The 22,924-nt window shown below is 32.1% G+C and overlaps 1 protein-coding gene across 10 annotated transcripts in view; it reads right to left on the bottom strand.

Moving 5' to 3' along the window:
- LOC139485571 (cGMP-dependent 3',5'-cyclic phosphodiesterase-like) overlaps positions 1–11,407 on the bottom strand; it is a 114,429-nt gene extending 103,022 nt beyond the window's left edge. For 3 of the 10 annotated variants that reach the window (XM_071270158.1, XM_071270157.1, XM_071270162.1), the window contains exons 1-2: positions 7,239–7,486; positions 252–341 (exon numbers count right to left, since the gene is read on the bottom strand). In XM_071270158.1, coding sequence (XP_071126259.1) covers positions 252–341; positions 7,239–7,352 — 204 coding nt within the window. In that variant the 5' untranslated portion in view covers positions 7,353–7,486. Of the gene's footprint in view, positions 1–251; positions 342–529; positions 744–2,281; positions 2,302–7,238; positions 7,495–11,322 lie in introns of those variants that run through there. The other 7 variants (XR_011655342.1, XM_071270161.1, XR_011655341.1 and 4 more) reach the window with 7 other exon arrangements.
- Between the last annotated feature and the right edge of the window lie 11,517 nt (positions 11,408–22,924).

The raw sequence follows: 22,924 nt of genomic DNA, 5'->3' as shown, positions 1-22,924 counted from the left end.
AGGACAATCAGTAATTTCTAGATTATAAAATTATGAAAAAGTTTGCTTGTCACTTCCAAGGTCCCCAAACTTAAGCCAGTGAACCTACGCCAATAAAATTAAGATGTAATGCTTTGTCTCTAATTTTTCACTGCAGGAATGCAATGTTCTTATCATCTCAAAATAACAACAGAACTTAAACATCTTTCATACTTATGCATGTTAACATGGTAAACATGCAAATCCAATACATACTGTTTATAACAACATACCGGTTTGGCTGTTTGAACTTTGATTGCATCTTCTATTAACGTAAACCAATCAGCCACATCTGCAGATTGTTCTAACTTCTGTAACAACTCCTGTAAAATCGGGAAAATAGGGTTAACAACTTCCGTCTGTTAGAACAAAAAATAAATCACAATACACGATGTTTGTATTTACATTATATTTATGTTTTACTGACTGTAAACTTGAATTTCCGTAACTTTTTCCTGTAAATATCAATCCACATTCAAAATAAAGTTTAAAAACAAACAAATAGTCTTACCTCAGGTTTGGATTTTCTATATAAATATGCAAACATTTTTGTTTTCACCCAATTTTACACAACATATATCCATACATAACACAAACAACATAAAAACTGGGGAAAAGTTACATCTCCAATATAGCATAAAATATTCAAATCTATTTTTAATGATACATTTTGTAAAACAAGATAAACATTTCAATTTAAAGCCTCTTACAATAATGATAAAGAATAAATTTCACTATCAATCTCGTATATATATTTTAAAGAATTTATTGGACTAAATTCATTCAAAAGTAAAATATATAGGTAAGTAAGTAAAGGTCCAGGTTACAGGTATGTTACTATTTAAAGTCTAATGTTATTGTTTTTTCACACTTTCATTGCCAATTTGAAGGCTAATATAGTATTATAAACTGGAAGCGGTTTTAAAAGACCAATATTTATGAAACCTTTTCCAGACAGTCAAATTATAAAAGAATAAAGTAATTATGGGATTTTAATATTGAAAATATTTGAGCAGTCTGTAATGCACAGGAGTTTAATATTTTAAAGAGGTTAAGTAACAGTGCCAATAAGGTCACTTGCACTGGAGTGAACCAACAGTTAATCCCAAACTGTTTGACCAAAGATGTCAGACAACAAATCATTTAGTCTGACAGAATTTTTAGTTTGAATATATAGTAGAAAAATTCAAATTTCTTTTTCAGTCAGACACACCCTAAAACAATTTGGCACAGACTGGGTGGTCACCAATAAAATATACATTTTGACAGCTTTTTACTAGCTACAAAACGTACAATGTAGCTATATATGGAATACTGGTGATCAGAGGAAATGATGGCTACTTTTATAGTTAAGGGATGAAGAACACCGCTAATATCTTGCACAGTCATTCTCGTAAAATTGAAATGGTTGTAACATAAATTCATGCTCAACTGTTTGCTATTGGTCATGCAAGATAGGTCACATGCATACAACATACATACATACAACCCCGTAAGTAAAACTATAAGACAGTCATTCCAAAGGACACTGGACAAAGCCTCGGGAACCGCTGATAAAATGTCGAGAATTTTATTTCTTCAAATTTGTATATGAAGAACTATCTGGTATTGTCAAAAGCTACCATTACAATGCAACCTCCCAAACTTCAACTTGGAAGAAATAAAGTTGTTTTTTGGGGAATACAGCAAATTTTGATTTGTTTGCAAAAACAGCCAAAATAATTCTAAGATTGCTAACTACAATGTATATATGCATTTTGAAACAAGAATGTGTCCATACTTAGTACACGGATTCCCCATTCGCACTATTATTTTCTATGTTCAGTGGACCTTGAAATTGGGTTCAGAACTCTAATTTGGCATCATAATGAGAAAGATCAAAGCATAGGGAACATTAGTGCTAAGTTTTAAGTTGATTGCACTTCAATTTCATAAAAAAATATTAAAAACTTTAACCTGAAGCGGGACAGACGAAAGAATTTTTTTTCAGATCTAGCATCTAGATATGCAAGTCTAAATTTTAACTACAGAAAAAGCCCAATGCTTCAAACAAACTAAAGCCAAACTATGACTTGCATATCCTAAAGCAAGACAAGACTAAGCAGAATAATTCTCTAGCTGCATCCAAATTAAATTTGAGAATTAAAAGTTTGGCAAATTCAAAAAGTGCATTTGATAATAGCGTTGGCAATGTATCTAAATAAAACTTAAAATATACCTTTGCTAGAGGCAAAGAAATTCAAAATAAAGTAAAATCTCTCACCTCTATTACCATAGTAACAACTATAATAATTCAATGATAATTTGTAAAACTCCACTGTGTTCAATCCTAAAATTACAGTTTCAATCAAATATTTCCCTAAACTTCTATCTAATGATAACATTTACAAGTAATCAGTATATTTCAACACAAATCATCACTTCACCTGAGCTAATCAAGTAATGAAAGTCCCAGGACTATCAATATACTATGTTTACTTAGGGTTCAATTTTAATTTACATTGTCAGATTAATGAAAATAACTATAATATGATCAGTCAGATTCAATACTATTAATTATAAAGTTCCCATGGCTCATCTATTTCACATTAGATCAGTATAAAGTTGACTTGTACTAGGGGTGTCATCTCTTTGAACTGAAATGACATGATTGCAAGAGTGAGTCCTGCACGAAGGGTTATGTGTCCAGTACTAGTCCTTGAGAGTGCTTGCCATTTCTAGTAGATTTATATAAAGTTTTTTCAGTTGGTAGAGTAGAGGCCACCTGTGACAGGTGTCCCTGGTTCCATTCCTGCTAATTCATTTGTGATTTTTACAAGAAAATTATAGTCTATTATCTATATGAACTTTTACATATATATATATACAAAAATATAGATATTAAAAAGGAGCAAACCAATAATCAAGCATCGCTGCATGTCTGGAGGATTCATCATGCAGTCTCAATCTGATTCCGTTGTTTGATAAAGACTTTTTTTCTTCAGTTTTTATGGACTTTCCCCTTCATGCCGTATTGAAATTATGAATTTACTGCAGAGTTCCTTAATTTTTCTGAAACCATATATATAAAAAGACCAAACTTGCAAAGTTGACATTGAAACAAAAGAGACACTAATCTAGTGACATTAACAACCTAAGGTTTTTTCAAAAGTTGATGTAAAGTATTATGAATGCAAAACACCTTTATCTGTAACCAAGCCTTATGTCCATTGAACAATTCTTTACTTAATTAATTCGTAATCCATAAAACAAAATTAATTGCAAAATCTTGGCAACATAAATACAATTATTTAAAAAGGAAACTGTTTACATGTACTTTGTTGCACTATATGTATGGTTGAAAGACAAAATAACTGAATCGTACTGTAGAAAGATCTTTTATTGATGTCGACCCTTACAACAAGGTTAGCTTTTTTGATATCTTGTAAAATCAAAATAGGCAATTTTTTATCAAATAATCAGTAAATACTTGAAAATCACAAATGCATGCATACCATTGGAGGATCCAAAAATATTAAGGGGGGGGGGGGCATTGACAGTCTAAGAGAGACAGATTCCAGTCATGCATCAGTGATTCCCTAAATAACCAACCATTTTTTCCTACTAAAAGGGGGGCAGACCTAGCAGGCATAACTAACATCTGCCTCTGCATGCCCCCTCACACTTTCCCATTAATCCAATTGACATGCTTTACCATTGGAAATCCTCCCCCCCTCAAAACTTTTTTTTTTTTCAAATAAAAATAAACCTACACTTGGCAAAGTAGAATACATGCATTCATTTAGATATCAAAATTTATATGTACCTGACAAATTTTGTGCACAATTTATGTATTGTGATGTCTTTCAATTTGTTATTATTTACTAATAGATCTTACCATAAAGTAAAAACACACATAATATTCATTGTATGATAATTTAAGATTTAATTTTTGATAAAATAGATATTCCTTTTAATGTTTTTCTACAGACAGTACCATCTACCTATATAAACTTCTATCTCCTTCTTACCGAGGAAATTTACCTGCTTTGTTGTGTATTGATCATAGCTATTGTAAATGTTATTGAAAGAAACATATGTGGGTTTGTTTTTTATTTTTTCTACCTTAAATCAATGAGGGAAAATGTTTCATCAAATGATGGAGTACTTATAATTACTACATGTGATTTAACTTGGAGCTCATTAAATCCCTATTTGCCTCATCACTGACTTAATTGTCTTTAAAATCAATATAAAACTAATATTATTATCAAATCTTCTGGCTGGTTAAAAAATAATACTATACAAACATCTTATAATGGTTTAACACATGCAGATTCTAAAATTTAGGTCAAATCATTTGTTGATTGCAAATCTATATGTTATGATGAACAATTTACACACAAAACTGCTCCAAAACTACAGTGTATCATAAAATGATTAGACAATAAATTTCATATTCTAAAAAAACATTATAAGAGTATTCAGTAAGATAAAATTGGGTATTCAAGCCATGATATATACCAAATCAGCTTGTTGTTTACCCATTTAGGAATGCCATTCAAAATAAATCAAGAGATTTTTATTGGCATTTTTATCGACAAAAAATCATCTGTGAAGTTTTACAATGAAAATTTTCTAATCACAAGCTTGTAAACTATAATGCTGATAAACATTTTACAACAGACTGAGATCATATTTTTTTCCATTCTTACTTTTGTCAATGACCATTATTAGGGTTTATTTAACAAAATTGGTCCAAATAAAATGATGATTTGGTAATCTCACAATTCTTGAAATATTAAAACCCCAAAATTAGACATACAAAAATGTACATGTATAACTATTCAAGAATAAAGAACAACCAATATTAAGTCACTAAGTTGCAGGTTCATGCAGATAATAAGTGATGTCAACATTTACAAAAAAGGTTGTTACAAGTAGAAATAAATATAGGAACCACTATATTAAATGTAGAGTTCAAGCACATGCAAGGTTAGTCAACTTAAAATCACTCATGGTGGTGTTAAGCAAACCACTTTGACATAGGTTGATTGCTGTTGACTGAGATTACAACATTCTTATCTACAAAGACTACAAGTTCAGTACAAGTACACCCTCTCTTAGACTATAATAAAGTATGATGTTTCAGGGTCAATCAACTACAACTACTTGTATTCTCAGGTTGCTTCAACAGATTCTACTTGTGTGTTCAGCAAGGGGTCAAATCAAGTTAGCAATAGCAAATATTGCCCTGTACATGATTCATTACTTAACATGACTAGGATGCCAGGAATATAAGGACTTCAGTTAACATGTGATCACTCTTCTATTTTGAAAATTTTGAAAATTATACGAGTGATAGAAAATTTGTTGATGTCATGAGCAGCCATAAAGACCAACATATTTACAGACAAGGCGCAGGCATAATAAAGAGGGAAATAATAAGATTGGTCTATTGTTATGTCAAAATTTTACTTGAACCTATAAGATGTCCAGTATAAATATGATGGGAAAATAGAGATAAGGTGTAAAATCAAATATCAGGAATTTTCACAGAAAAATTGAGTAGATAGCATTTTTTATCTACAAATGTACATGCAAGAAAAATAAATCTGTAGACTTTTGTAACTGACATTGGACTCAAAGTACCAAAAAAAAATATGTATATAATTTGCGAAAGCAAATTTACAGATCTAACATTGTTGGGTTGATGTTTAGACGAGTATATATATATACAAAAATGTACATGTAACTATGGCCTTAATATTAAACTACGTACATGTATATACATGGAACTACGGCCTTAATATTAAACTATGTGCAGTGCGCAATTCTTTTCCTCCCAGGCACATTTTACCTTTTTATCGCTTACACTTGCACAATTTTTAACCTATCAATAATTCACTTTTGGCTTTATGGGAATGTCAAAATGCATTGAAATTTATAATCAGCTGATATTTCTGGTTACATTTGAAGTAAAAGTAGTCTTAGACTAAGAAGATGAACATACAGATATGGAAAGAGTAACTGGTACTTTATCTCCGACTGATGTATTCTTCTTTTGTTAAATCAACATGTCTTTAAAACACCTAACAAAAATATAAGTAATGAATCCATGACAAATCGCCCCACTGGCAAATCGCCCCACTTTTTCACAAACTCGCCCCACTTTATAAAAAATCGCCCCACTCTTGTTTACTAACTCGCCCCACTTATGAAAAAGGGTAAAATCCCATTGCAAAAAGGTTGAACAACATACCCCACTTATGAAAAGGGTTGAAATCCCGCTGAAATAAGGTTTGCCAACTAGCCCCACTCGGGACAAATAGATAAACCACAATGAATTTATTAGTGTCAACTCGCCCCACTTATGAAAAAAGATGCAATCCCGTTGTATATTTATGTCCCTGCCCCACTTCAATACCTATCAACACCTTGGTGAAGTGCTATAACATCAAATTGCTGTTAATTGAAATCCTTCAATAGTATGATTATGATACAATTAACAGGTTTATTTTCAATTATTATACAACTAAGCTTACAAGTATAAAGTTATTCTTCAATGAATAATGCGAAAATGTATTTGCAATTATATTTTAAGAATGTTAAACATCATTCAACTTAAAAAATAATGGTTTAATAAATTTCATTTTTTTTTTTTTTTTTGGTATTCTGTGTAAATTAGTTTTCATTTAAGTGGGGCAGAGACATATATACACATATATGTCTCTGAGTGGGGCTTGTTGGAAGACCTGAAAATTATATCTTGAAGCAGATTTTACCTTTTTTTAATAAGTGGGGCGATGTGACTGGTGGAAAATTGACGGGATTTAACCCTTTTCACAAGTGAGGCTATTTTTTAAAAAGTGGGGCGAATTGGTAAACCCGTTCGGGGCGATTTTTTTTAATAGCGGGGCGAGTTGGTAAAAAAGTGGGGCGATTTGGTGTGGGGCCTTTTGCCAGTGGGGCGATTTGTACTGCTTCCTAAGTAACCTGTCCAAACTATCTTAATTATTTAAACTACCAATCTGACAATTACATGTAGTATGTACATGTATAGTGACAGTGTACGTGTATGTCACTGTGACTGTACATGCATAATTTACAAATTTACATGGTGAACTAGTAGTGGTAGACAAGAATCCACATGATACTTCAAATTGGATGTTTTTGTACAACAGTTTGTAAAAATATAAACAACAACACCAACATATAATGGCATGAGAACACCTGTTTACCTTTATCTTTCTTTCTTTCTCAAAGTTTCTGAGGCTGTTGCACGTCAAGAACTTTTCTGGATTGTGATAAAATAGAACTGCTGAGACTATCTCATGGGTTAACACAATAACCATTCTGTTTAAAATTAAAACCTGGTTCCTTCTGTGCTAAAATTTTAGCCGAATTCTATTGAATCTTTTCATTTTAAAAGCTTTTCCACAACAATAACAGATATCATATTGCAACAAAATGCGTCTGCAGTTATTCTATTGTGCTGCCGTCAAGCGGTAACGGGAGATAATTAGTTTTACAATTATTTGCAGTTCAATCACCTGATCAATTTATTTTCAACTAACGATATGAATAGAATGTTTAATCCTTTTACAAACTAAAAGTTAACATCATGATATGCTTTTTGAAACTATAATTAAAAAGTTTACGTCGCTGTGGTTGTTTTCAAGTTACTGGTTGAGTTAAAATTTTCCTTTATTTGTTAGTATAAGACGTATAAGTATAGATCAGTATAGAAAGTCTCTGTTGCAACTGAGACCGTCATGACTCAGAATAACACATAGATTTAGCAAAGTGAGTTTGTTAGCATAATTTCAGTGTGCAATATTACTTAAAAAGAAATTTGTAAAATCCTGAGGGGGGATAGGACCTTTATCGGGACTCCGGGATCGGGTGTTTTTAAGCTCGGGATTTCGGGATTGACCCTTTCGGGATCCGGGAATCTTTTTTTTCGGATTTCGGGATGTCGGGATTTCCTTTATTTAAATTCGGGACCTCGGGATTTCGTTTTTTCAAGTCCGGGATTTCGGGATCAAGACACCTCCTATGCCCCCTCAATCCTGTACTGATTTTTTGTACCCCCAAGAACACATGATCACACATGCACTCAATGTCACTGCAGTGAAAGTTGGACCGCTAGTCAGTATATGATCAGATGATCAGAGACATATAATTCATATATATATAATATATATACAGTGTATATATATATGTCTCTGGTATGATAGTCCAAGGTCAGGAAAGCTGATTTTCAACGGGCGGGAAAAAACACATTTAAATCAGTATGCCTAATATTTTCAGAAGGATGCTCCGTATTTGATCTATTTTTTTTAATTATCAATTTTAATTATCAGTTAAGAAATAATTTATGAGGGTGTGGGTGGGGTTTACAGAAATTGTGCTAAAAAAATAAGAATAACTACACAAAAATAAAGAACTTGGTAAAGATATAATAAGAACAATGTGGAGAAGACACTGACATGACTGATTTATCAAGTTATTGTCATTATTTCTAAAGATAAAGAATTATAGCGAAAAAATTAAAGAAGAGACAAAAATGAGGAACCCCCACCCACAACTCAATCATATCAACTTCCGAAGCAAGGTTGTCGGCTCTCCGAACATTCCCGAAGTCCTGCGTTTGTTGATTGTTGAGTTTATGAGCTTAAGTCCTTGCTTGGAAGTTGCAATCATATATGCAACTGAGCAATTATAGATGATCATAGATTTGTTGGGATTTTTACTGGTAAGTTTTCACATGAAATTGTGGCCTTTTTGATACATATTCAAATGTTTGTCCCGAGCGTCAAAGAGTTAAATATGAAATTTGACGAGGTAAATATGTGGTCTTATCTAGGACATTGACTTTTGAAAACTAAGATACTTATACTTATACTATATCCACTGAGACCAACGGCTGAATAGTTTACAAAAAAATTAATGAAACATCTACCGAAACAAAACTGGTTAGAAAAAAATTAAGGCAAAATCACCGTGAAATAAAAACATTTTAAAACTAGATAACCTAATGATGAGTGTGGCCAAGTTTGCATAATTTGCATCCGTGAGAAGTTTCAGAGAAGAAGATTTTTAAAACTTTGTTAACGATGACGGAAGACGAAGACGGACGACAAGTGATAGGAAAAAATTCCACCGTCATAGCTTACTTTCCAAGAAAGATGTTTCCTTTGGTCAGTTGTTGCTATGGTAGATCATGGTAGGATTGGATGAATTTTTCTATTATCCGTATATAACTAGAGCTCGATGAAACATCATTCAACTACTTATACGGTTGTTATATATATATGATACACTGAGTACGATCGAGACTTAACGTAAACAACATACAGAACAAATTTCCAGCTGTCTTAAAACGCGGTGCATAGTGCCGGGCAAATGACAACGGAGAACAGGGGGTGAATGTAGTTTAAAAAAAATCTAAAAATTGATGAGGGATGAAAAATGCTCTATGACATCTACACTTGAGCAATTTTCTAACTATAGAAAAACACACTCGATACTTACAATTAATCCTTTGTGTCTTCTATACATATTCTGTATCAGGTTTGCCCTTCAAATTACATAGACTTACACTTAACTTATGCATTCGGTACAAAGTGATATTTGGAACAAGATATTTTCTTTTTTAAGTTAGATATAAAAACATCTACAAAGAAACCACAAACTACAGTATCTTCAATTATGATAATTACGATAAGCAACACATACACCATAGTTTGTATGATTCGGGTTGTATGGAATATACATGTATATATAGGTACTGATCAGAAACTATGTAGCCACTGTTGCACATCTTTTGTTGCAAGATCTAAATGACAAATGAGCGAAGAAGTAATTCAAACATTTTTTATTAACCAATATATTGGAAAAAGAGTATTTCCAATTTCTCCAAAAATTAAATTACTGAATCAAAAGATCAAAATACAAAAGTTGTTTGAACTCCAACACTAGACTTTGAATACTTAACTATATATATAAATTATTCAACGCTTTTACCCTATAGCCATTAAATGGAAATCTCAACAGGTTATTATTTGTACATGTAGACGGCAGATTTGATACACCTATGCTTTATGTGTATTGGTAAATGTGTGCATCAAAGACTATCCAAATGACAACGTGTTCCGAAAAACAAAACAGGATTGTTAAAGATTATTCAAAAAGAATTTTGGCTTTGATTAAGAATGTCCCTTTATAATAATTTCTCAAATTGGTCAAAGGAGTAGGTCCAGTAAGACCCCCTTTTGGCCCCAAAATATAGCAGTTTTACAAAATTGTTAAAATGTTAACATTTAGTTATTCATTGGACAGTAGAATGCTTCTGCTACATAAATATGAGCTGTTTTTGACAATACAATGCACATATATCGGGTACTAACACCATAAAGTCATGCTAAATTACTGAAATCTTCACAATTCTAGCATTTTAGTTAAATTTTGGACGGTTTTCGTGTAAAACGAAAGTGGCCGCATTCGTGTTCATCCTTAATATTAAAATGTAAGTTGTATTTTATGATAATACATAACATATATAAAGGTTGAGGATGAACACGGATGCGGCCACTTTCGTTTTTGACAAAAACCATCTGAAAATTGACATTTTTCGGCATATTTGGTAGATTTTTCACATTTGAGCTTGAATCGGATCGTTTTTTAAGACTAAATCAGTTAAAATCTTTCACATAAACTAATTGATTCAAACGAAATAGACACTTAAGTGTTTAAAAAGTGGTCAAAATCTTTCGTCAGATGAACCTGAAATTTGAGGCCAAAATTGGTCCTTACCGGACCTACTCCGATCAAAAGTGAGGTTTTGTGCATGCAGTATGCAGTAGTTCGACCTTTGAAATTTGGCTACATATTCAGAAATACACCATACAATAGTTAGAAAATTTCACAGGGTAAATCTGTCATAATACGAATTTATTATAGTCGAGTTTTAATCTTTAGTTGCAAATCTTTTTTTTTTTTTTTTGTAAAATTTTACAAAATTTTCTAAATTTTCATATGAAGCTTATATAACAAAAGAGGAACTTCTGTTTTAGAATTTCCTGTTGTGGCACAACATTGATTTCCCGTTTTTTACAGGGTCAGCTCTGGCACTATGTATTACATGTACATTTCTTGTTGATATGTTGTTCATTCACAAACAATTCATGGCATTGTTTACTTCAGACATTTTAAATCTAAAAGATTAATTCAAGTTTGGTTATTCTTAACTGCAGTGCAAAATTGATATAGATAAACAAGCATGTGTCTTATAATTACAATTCAATTAAAACAAGGACTCACCATTAACATGTGCATGTATATATCCTTAAATGATCAACAATATATAGAATAAACATTGAAAGTGGGGCATTTTGTGTACTTTGTTTCAGACGAGTGAACATTTAAAATGTACATTTAAAAGAAGGAGATCATTTTGTTTGAAATGGACTTGACGTCATTGCACTACTTATCAGTAATTGATCAAATGAGTATTAAATAATGTACATGTAGTGATGTATAGTGTCGATTTTTGATCCGTCGGTTGATATTGTGATCCTTCCTTAACTTATAATTATATAATATACTTTAGACAGCCATCAATATAGTGTGGTCATATCATTTCGTCATATTATTTTAATGGTCTTATAATTAAAAGGATAAAAAGTTCCTCTGACGTGAGCTGGAAACTTCCATCCTGACTGAATCATCCACTGCAATATTTTGAGTAAAGTTATATCATATCGAACAATAATTTTACGTTAGTTATTATTGCAATAAAAAATTAATAAATTACTATGTTGAATATGTTTCAATTAAGATTCTCGAATAAAGGATATTTAAGAAAAAATACAAAAAAAAAATGACTGAAAAAAATAAAACAAACCAACTTGGTTTTATCGTGCTTATAATATGCCCAAATGTCAATTCCTGACTGCATTTTGAAATTTACTGATTACTGAGTTTCACTTGCAAATAAGTAAAACGACGGATGCCACAGTAGAGCAGACTGAACTGGCTGGTTACCCATCCGGAACGGAGACACTGTCGGTGGTATTCGCCTCAATCTTTAATTTGCAACTTGTGAGCCGAGTTTCTGAACAACTTGCTTTTCATCGTCTGATTTCTTTAATTTCGTTATCTGGTCACTTTTTTTTTAAATTTGACAATGGTGCTTAATAATCCCTTGTTATTTTTCTTCCTCTTTTTTCTTTACTTCTTTATAAATATAAATATAGCAATGGTGGGGATATAGCAATTATGGAGAGGCCCTGTTTTCCAACTGATAGGAAAAGGATATTTTTGTATAAACGATCGAGTCATCCTATTATATAACCTTATTTCTGGAAGTCCATTATAATTTAAGTATAAAGATAAGTTTCAAAAGATTTCAAACGTATTTCAATGAGAGATTTGCATGTGCAATCACTGATTCATCACTCTCGTTGGTTTATTCCCAAATCAAATCAGCAGTCGACTTACATTTGAAAAAAAATATTTTCATCGTTCCTTAGTTTAAGACTGTATGAATATATATATATTCGAAGAAGGAGAAATTGGGAATTGTGCTTACAAATACCGAATTCAATTAAAACTGCGATTATTTTGTACACTATACTAATTCAAATAAGGCCAACACAAATATAAACTCATTCATGCCTCCTGAATAGAGGAGAAGGTAAGTAAACATTTTTATTATACAATGCATAGACTATATAATATAAAGTTAACATTGCATGCTTAACCAAAACTGTCTGGGTTTATATAAGTGTATAAATATCAGTATACAATAACAGTGATTAACAAAAACTGTCTGGGTTTATATAAGTGTATAAAATATCAGTATACAATAACAGTGCTTAACAAAAAATTTCTGGGTATATATAAGTGTATAAAACATCAGTATACAATAACAGTGCTTAACAAAAAATGTCTGGGTTTATATAAGTGTATAAAATATCAATATACAATAACAGTGCTTAACAAAAAATGTCTGGGTTTATATAAGTGTATAAAATATCAGTATACAATAACAGTGCTTGTCAAAAAATGTCTGGGTTTATATAAGTGTATAAAATATCAGTATACAATAACAGTGCTTAACAAAAAATGTCTGGGTTTATATAAGTGTATAAAATATCAGTATACAATAACAGTGCTTATCAAAAAATGTCTGGGTTTATATAAGTGTATAAAATATCAGTATACAATAACAGTGCTTAACAAAAAATGTCTGAGTTTATATAAGTGTATAAAATATCAATATACAATAACAGTGCTTAACAAAAAATGTCTGGGTTTATATAAGTGTATAAAATATCAGTATACAATAACAGTGCATAACAAAAAATGTCTGGGTTTATATAAGTGTATAAAATATCAGTATACAATAACAGTGCTTAACAAAAAAATGTCTGGGTTTATATAAGTGTATTAAATATCAATATAGGGTTTATACAAGTGTATAAAATATCAGTATACAATAACAGTGCTTAACAAACAAATGTCTGAATTTATATAAGTGTATAAAATATCAGTATACAATAACAGTGCTTAACAAAAAATGTATGGGTTTATATAAGTGTATATAATATCAGTAGACAATAACAGTGCTTAACAAAAAAATGTCTGGGTTTATATAAGTGTATAAAATATCAGTATACAATAACAGTGCTTATCAAGAAATGTCTGGGTATATATAAGTGTATAAAATATCAATATGCATGTATCGTGTTACTTTTTTCTTTTGGATATCTTACCACACGTGTAAGATCTATGAAAAGTAAAACCTTTTTGATGGAACTTAATTGAATTGTTCTATAGTCCTACTAGAATCACTTACGAAATGAAGTGGGTCAACGTTCTTCATAATTGAAATAATACAATAAATTTCATTTCATCAATAGATGACAAAAATTTAATTTTTAATATATTATAGCAAGAAAGAAATTTACAGGCTTACAACTGTAAATGTACATGTTCTATCAAATCAAAATGTTCAAGTCCCCGAATTTCTGAACCATAAATTAAAGAAGAATAGCTATAAAACTATCATCTCAAACATATCTAACTGAAATTCTATAGTTAAACTGTTCTGTCTACACCCTTTTAGTATACCATACATTGCTTTTGAAGCCGTTAGAAATGAACAACTTCAGCAAAAATATACTGAGGTATTTATAAACAGTTACAAATTCTAATTCTGAGGGGAGGACAGGGGGGTATCCTTCTCCATTCTCCCACCCCTCTTCTCCTTTCTCCTACCCCCGTTCTCCTTTCTCCCATTATAATAAAACAGCTCCTTTTGAGATATTTTTTCTTGAAATATTAGATCATTTTTTAAAAGGAGAGATATTTTATTTTTTCTCCTTTCTTCAACTTTTTCTCCTTTCTCCCAGCCTTCCTCTCCTTTCTCCTACCCCCTTTCTCCTTTCTCCCACCCCTTTCTTCCTTCTCCTACCCCCTTTCTCCCTGTCTCCCTTACCCCTGTCCTCCCCCTCAATTCTCTATTCAGCATCTGTATAAAAAAAATCTAATATTTTTTGGTTGTCTCCCTTTGTCAAGCATCATTAAAACAACTTGGACTTTGTAGAAAAAAATTGAGAATAGAAATGGGGAATGTGTCAAAGAGACAACAACCCGACCAAAGAGCAGACAACAGCCGAAGGCCGCTAATGAATCCCGGCCCTCTTGTAAAAGTTCGGAGGGAACACCGACATTAATTTAAAAAATCATCAGACGAAATTTACAATTATCTCTGTTGTCTATGACCATGCTTTTCGGCTATCAGAACAGAATGAAACCAAATAGTTACACCGGCTTTCTAAAAAAATATATAGTAAAAAGTAAAATCACAAAAATACTGAAAATCAATGCGGAAAGTCCATTATTACATGGCAAAATCAAATAACAAAACGCATCAAAAACGAATGGACAAGAACTGTCATATTCCTGACCTGGTACAGGCATTTTCAAATGTAGCAAATGGTGGATTAAACCTGGTTTTATAGCACCAACCCTCTCACTTTGATGACAGTCTCATCAAATTCCGTTATATTTACATTGATGCGTTAACTAAACAGACACAATAAATAAAATAGTCAGAATATGGGCACATCAGTCATCATCGTATAACAATTTTAAAAGGAACAATTTAACAGAACACAAAAACATCTATCTACAAACATATTCATTGATTTGTGTGTCTGACGTCAGAAAATGAGTAATTGTGAATACCGTTTCAATCATTTTTGCCACCTATACCACAAAATCAGCACGAATGAGCCATCTTTGAAAAGTTTCGAAAAATGATAATTTCTGTAATGTATATAATGGTATCCAGTCAAATTAATGGTTCACGAGACAATTCTAAAATAGCACCGAAATTTAAATAAAAGTCGCACCCAATCAAAGTACATCATCGCAACAGTTAATTTTTTTTCTAATAGATTTTGTTTTTTACGATATAGAAATATATAAACATAATGATTAGTAGGGTTTTCGAAAATGGTTAAAGAAACAAATTTAACGATTGGCATCATAAGAAAACTGGGATGACTTTACACCCGTTTGATCATAACATATAGGGAAAATGCATAAAATACATAAATTCAGGATATATTAATGAATTAGAAAAAAGATTGACAGTGAATGTGCGCCTTATGTCATTATTACGTCATATGCATAAATATCACATGCACAAATAGAAAAAAACTGCTCATTTTATGCATCCAACGAAACCTACTAAATAAAGCAGCTATTAATAATCATCATAATCATTTGATCATTTGCACAATAAAGAAATGCAACAGTAGTATACCGCTGTTCGAAATTCATAAATCGATTGAGAAAAAAATCAAACCGGGTTACAAACTAAAACTGAGGGAAACACATCAAATATAAGAAAACTATGACACAACAGAAATACAACATTAAAAATGTAACACACACAGAAACGAACTATAATATAATAATAGCAATTTTCCTGACTCGGTACAGGTCATTTTAAGAAGAAAAATGGTGGCTTGAACCTGGTTTTGTGGCATGCCAAACCTCCCGCTTTTATGACAATGTTACATATAACATTAAAATGACAACATTACATGACAGGACTACGATACAAATAAATGGAAGAAAATATAGGACAGAAAAAAACACGAACAATAGCTAACAAAAGGTACAAGGTTTAAAATTTAATACGCCAAACGCACGTTTCATTCACACAAGACTTACCAGTGATACTCAGATGAAAAAAGTTCTAAAATAAAGAACCATTGCAACAACTTTATAACCGTAAATGAATGGCCTACTGAAAGGCAAATGTTCTTACCCTGTACAACGAACAGTTGTTTTCCAGTAGCAGTTGGCTTAACCATAAGAAGTCAATAAATCACTCATAAGATGTAAATCAAGTTAAAACAAAAAATGAGAGGATTTTCAAAATGAACCAGACCAGAATCAGTCAACAAATGTCACACTCAGGAATAGGACATACTCGGCAAATTTTCAGGTCAGACGACCACTAGTATTCTGGCATCTATAAACTGTTAAGACCGCTAGTTGAGAATCAGACACATTGTATCGGTCATAGTCATTTCAACTTAGGAATTGTCTTAACCTTTCCAACGATACTAAGAGAAACGAAAGATACCAAACAGACATTCAAACTCATTAGTCGAAAATAAACTGACGACACCATGGCAATAAAAACTAGAGGCTATTATAAGAGCCTGTGTCGCTCACCGTGGTAAATGTGCATATTAAACAAAGGACACACATAAATTCATGACACAATTGTGTTTTGGTGATGGCGATGTGTTTGTAGATCTTTCTTTACTAAACATTCTTGCTGCCTACAATTATTTTAATCTATAGTGAACTTGGCCCAGTAGTTTCAGAGGTATATATTTTGTAAATTTAAATAAGTGGTTGCCAAACGTGGTGAATGGTTCAAGGGAATATGGCATATTTATGCCAAATGGTGAATATATATAACGAGCCAAGCCATCCCGTTTATGTATAATATGCTTATTTGCCAGAAACGTTTTTCCACTCTGTACACTCGGATGAAACAAATGAGAGATCATTATCAAAACAAATTATGACAATAAATAAATCCTTCAAAACTTTATAGATGCAAGGCTAAACTTAATAGGAATCTTGATGATCATTACAACCATCTCCTAGACAGTGATGACGTCATATATTCCACATGGAAATGGTTAATGTGACATAAATCAATTATAAGATTTGTACCAGTTAACAAAATGCAAGAGAAAACAATTATGACATTTGACTATTCCAAGTAAGAATTCCACGGAGATATATCAACATTTAATGATGATTTGGAAATAAGTTTTAAGACAAATGATACAAAAATGCATTCTATTATATCCACTTTTCCGTTCCTTATCAAAACTGACGCAAATATACAGTGGGCGATCTCCAACCACGAGTCGAGGGAATACATACTACCCGAAAGCCAAAACAATAAAAAAAAAAAAAAAGATAAGACAAAAAAAAGTAAAAGCACCAAACAATTAGGACGAGCTCTCCGAAAGCTCAGGTACTCCGGGAGACAGTGTTTACGGATGCCTTATAATGTCAACAATCTCTGTTGATCGTGTGCTGTTAAACCGGGAAGTAATCATAAAGGAGTAAGCCAGAGAATAAAACTGACAATTTTAATATATTCTTGGTGATTTGGTTCAATAACGGTTAATTAATTGACGCTGGTCCTTAATATGATATTTTCGAAGATATGTCATAAACTTTACCGTAAACTTTTATAAAGAGGAATTATCATTATCAGGGAAATCTTGCTATGAAAAACAAGTTCTGAACAATATCCAAATGTGAGATATATAACCCTTACACAGGGGTTGTTGGAATGCTGACACTATAGAAATAGACAGTCTATAATGGAAAAACTAAGTCTTGTCTTTGTCAATGAAAATTGGTCTCATCATGCACTCACTGTAATTTTTTTCTATTGTTAGAAACTTTAAATTGCAAAATTATCTGCGATGCCATTAATTCAAAGTTCAACTGGTCAGATATAATAAATAGTCACTAATTATTCATCAAATGTGCCACGATTATAATTTAATACGCCAGACGCGCGTTTGGTCTACATAAGACTCATCTGTGACGCTCAGATCAAAATAGTTATAAAGCAAAACAAGTACAAAGTTGAAGAGCATTGAGGATTAAGAAATCCAAAAAGTTGTGCCAAATACGGCTAAGGTAATCAATTCTGGGATAGGAAAATCTTTAGGATTTCGAAAAATTCAAAGTTTTGTAACAGTAAATTTATAAAAATGACCATATAATTGATATTCATGTCAATATCGAAGTTCTGACTACTGTGCTTGTGATACCCTCGGAGACGAAACGTCCACAAGCAGTGGCATCGACCCAGTGGTGTAAATATTTATCAAAGATACCAGAATTATAATTATTTACGCCAGACGCGCGTTTACTCTACATAAGACTCATCAGTGATGTTCAGATCAAAATAGTTATAAAGCCAAACAAGTACAAAGTTGAGGAGCATTGAGGACCCAAAATTCCAAAAGTTGTGCCAAATACGGCTAAGGTAATCTATTCCAGGCATAAGAAAATTCCTAGTTTTTCGAAGTAATTAAAGTTTTGTAACAGGAAAATTATAAAAATGACCATATAATTGATATTCATGTCAACACCGAAGTGCTGACTACTGTGCTGGTAAACTTTGTTTTATTTGGTAACAGCATGATCGATGAGGTAAAAGGATATGCGAAATAACTGTCATTTCACTTTAGCGTGTTTATTATGCTCTATATGAAATATAAAAAAAACAAGTCCGTAAGAAGTGAGGAACGCTAGTGTCAAATGTTTAAAAAAAGAACGAAAAGATAAGTTTTGCTTTCCTATAATTTCATTTTAATTTTGTTAAGGTAATGTACGTCAAACTTATAAATTTAAGTCGGTTTGTAGAAAGAATTCTGCACAATTATTCACAAAAATTGAAATAGTATTGGTGAAAAGAAAACTAACTCTCACACTTCTAAGACGAAATTGGCATTTAGTCTCGGGGTTATATGTTTTATGTGTGTTGATACTTTCTGTTATATTTATAATTTCGTCACGAGTGATGGTTTGTTGTTTGTCTGTCGTTCTTTATTTTATTTGGGTTGAAATATAAATATGGTGTTGACTTTCTTGATATGATTAAAAGGTTCATCTTCCAATTAAGGTGGTATGGGTGTCTTTCGCCATCTTGGATTGTAAATAGCAGAGAACTTAAGGTCCAGATTTTCTATCAAAGTAGCAAAATTTGATGCAGGAATGCAGATATTTAATTTGAATTTTTATTTTAAAGAACCAATTTATACGAATATAACTTATAAATATTAATATTTTTAAAAGTATAGATTATTTTTGGTCGTTTAAAAAAAATTCAAATTGGCATTTTCTGAAGGAATCTACATGAAATTTTCCTATTTTGTATTTTAGCCGGAAAAAACGGTCGGTGATCCTACCTTTTCTTTTGATATTCTCAAAGCATTGTGTGAAAGCTATCTTTTCCAAAATTATTTTACAATTCTATCATTTTGTTTAGTTTCTAGTCACAAAATGGTGTTTTTTCCTGTATAATCCATACAAAATGTGTCATTTTGCCCTGACCTGTAATTTGAGAAAATGCGCGGTGACCTATCACTTTTATTATATTTTTGAACATATACCAATAGATACTACGTTTTGGCAAAGTATGAACAAATTCTATCATTTTTATTTTAGACTCCCATACCACCTTAATATCTTCGAGTCGTTCATGGCAAAAAGTTAAATCACAAAATTATAAAATTATGTAAATCGTTGCTTGTCTATTGGTCGTTTTTCTTTTTTGCCATGGTGTTTTCAGTTTATTTTTACTCATGAGTTTGAATGTCCCTTTAAATTGGTATCTTTCGCTTCTGTTTTATTTCATGATATTAGAGCTGACCATATCATTTTATAAATTTCGTTCGTCTCAGTCAAGTGATATACTGGATATCCTTCTATACATGAGAGACACTGAAACCCTAATAGTTTAAAAACAAGGACGTAACATTATTTAAACGTGTGAAGGGCTACATAACCAAATAAATCTATGGCATAATAAAAGGCCAAATTCATCGAAGTTCAACGTTGCCTGATGGAGTTATATAGAAACTTTGTCTGTCAATTATTTTCTAATTAACGAACGGCTTACCGTATTCAACAACAAAGGTTGCAGTGAAATTTCAATAGGGATTTCAAAAATCATTAGTCGGACACAAACTGACAATGATTGAAATCAACACACTGAACTAGTATACATATTTGTTTAGGGACCAGCTGAAGGACGCCTCCGGGTGCGGGAGTTTCTTGCTGCATTGAAGACATATTGGTGGCCTTTGGCTGTTGTCTGCTCTATGGTCAGGTTGTTGACTCTTTGACACATTCACCATTTCCATTCTCAATTTTATATACTTTATAACTTTTACTGCCATCATGACGAATTGATTGACTAACTACTGACATATTTTCGTCGTCTTAGATCTCTCAAACTCAGTATGATCGTATGTTATTTCACCAATTATGTCATATTCCCACCTATAATGTATTGACTTAGTGTGAATTTGCATGGTGGGCGATGTATGCATAGAAGAAGACGTGCATCTTCTCGACGCACACAGTTTCGCTCCTTTTATTGCCATTCCTTCAGTTTTTATTTCTTGTCGTATTTGAACATCGGTAAATTACTGATTCCTGAATTTACAGAAAAAAAAATGAAATATAACATTTGCTAGAACTACAATGTAGTCTTTTACAATAGCTGATTGCTCATGCGTTATCTAACACAAAAAATCGCTTGCACTCTGCTGATTCCTCTTGTCTTCATCGTGTTCTCTTGGATCAATAGATTATGTTCCTCTCGTCCTCTTGGATCAATATATTATATTCCTTTTGGTCTCTTGTTCGCTTTGATTAATAGATTATCTTAATCGTCCTCTTGGATCAGTAGATTGTATTACACGCGTCTTCTTGGATCAGTATATGATATTCCTCTTGTTCTCACGGATCAATAGATTATATTCCTGGACTCCTTTTTTATCATAAAAACAAAGACTCCACATATAATGTATATATTTCATATCCAAACAGCCATTGTCTTAAAATCATTATCTGCAATGTATCAAATTAAAACAGCTGTGTCTATTAAATATGTTGTATATCCTCTTTTTAGTGTATATAACTATTATGCATACAAATGTGTGTAAATTATTATGTTCATGTGCAAATAGTCCGGCGGCTTCAAGCATGAATTTTGGCATAGACCTTCCTTAACTCTTACTCTTTTATTTCAGAAAGGGAGGCATTTGAAAAAAATGTCTCACTTCCGGTAAAATCCAAAATGGCGGACAGCATACTTAAATCAGCCCTATATCGAAGGTTAGTATGTGAAAAGGTGTTATTATCATGCTACTAAGATAATATTTGGTACCAACCTTTGTTATATACTCCTTTTGGATATATGATATAGATAAGATGTCTTCAAAAACCATACTTTCGGTAAAAATCCGACATGGCGGACATAGTACTAGAATAAGCTTATTTATCGGGAGGGGAATTGAAGTGTGTTTTAATGTATTGCTGCTATCATTACATTGTACAAGAACCTTTCTTTTGCGCTTCTCATGGATACACTGTATAAGCCATATCTCATTAAAAACCTTACTTCCGTTGATATCCAAAATGGCGGACATAGAAATATCAATTGTCTATTTAAATATTCAACTTTTTTCAAAATGTAAAGAAAATGTTTTTGTTTTTGTTTTGTTTGCTTGTCATTAAACTATTGGCTTCTAGATATCGTCAAAACCACTAATTTTATTCTGTTGTAAATTTTTTAATAACACTTCTGGTAAAAAAACAAAACAAAAATAATATAGGGTAAATTTCAAAAATGAGTCCTCAATCCATATCTTTGATTTAGAGTTTTAGATAGATTGATTAAAACAAAATAAAATTACTGAAGTACTAAAACATTTTTGAAATTACTACTTTTTGGCTAAAAAACCATGTTTATTCACAGTCACCACCACATGTAAAACAAAGCAGTGCACGGAAGACCCGATTTTCCACATTAACAACAACCGCAACATCCTCTGTATCTGTATTTGTATGAATACCTTGTCGATACCAATTCTGGCTTTAATATAACGGTTTGAGAGAGCGCCGCCGATTTATTGACGAGGCGTAAGAGCAGATTTGACGCTCTCTTCGCTTGATGCGCACACTACAGTGTCGTCTCACTGATTCGATGCGATCACTGTTTTAACAAAGAATGAGTTTGAGTATTGTGGTGTTTTGCTTAGTGTAATGTCAAAACACTTAGAGTGATAGTTTACTTGCATTTCCACAATATTTGTTGCATGGCAGTTATGTTTCTCTTAGGGTGTGTTTTTTTTTTAGAAACCCGTCTGGTTCAATAGCGGGAATCAGCCCTTAAACCACTTTGTACATAAATATCGACTTCTAGTTTGTTCGTTTTGCAATTGTCTGGAGGTCTTGTAGTTTATGGGTGAGCAAGCATATTGGAGACACACCCGTCCTCTCTTGACTTGTAATCTATGGTGATAAATCTTGCCGCTTGACGTTGTATCCTTTCTAGCTTATTTATGTTTGTTACCGTGTAGGGGTCCCATACTATGGCTCCTTATTCCATCGTTGATGAACGAGCGAGATGTAAGCTGTTTTTTGGCAATCATGTGGAAAGTATTTCAAGTTTATTCTTTGAAAGCCTAGTGTTGAATTTGCTTTCTTTTTAATATGTGGGTGGTTCATTAGTGGTCTTCCGAAATTTGTAGGCCTAATTACGGGTTATGCTTGACTTGTT

This window comes from Mytilus edulis, chromosome 8 (genome assembly GCF_963676685.1).
Source record: "Mytilus edulis chromosome 8, xbMytEdul2.2, whole genome shotgun sequence".
In the NCBI taxonomy this organism is placed as follows: Eukaryota; Metazoa; Mollusca; class Bivalvia; order Mytilida; family Mytilidae; genus Mytilus; species Mytilus edulis.
Note: the sequence above shows the minus strand (reverse complement) of the source record. Positions and strands in the feature narration are given on the sequence as shown.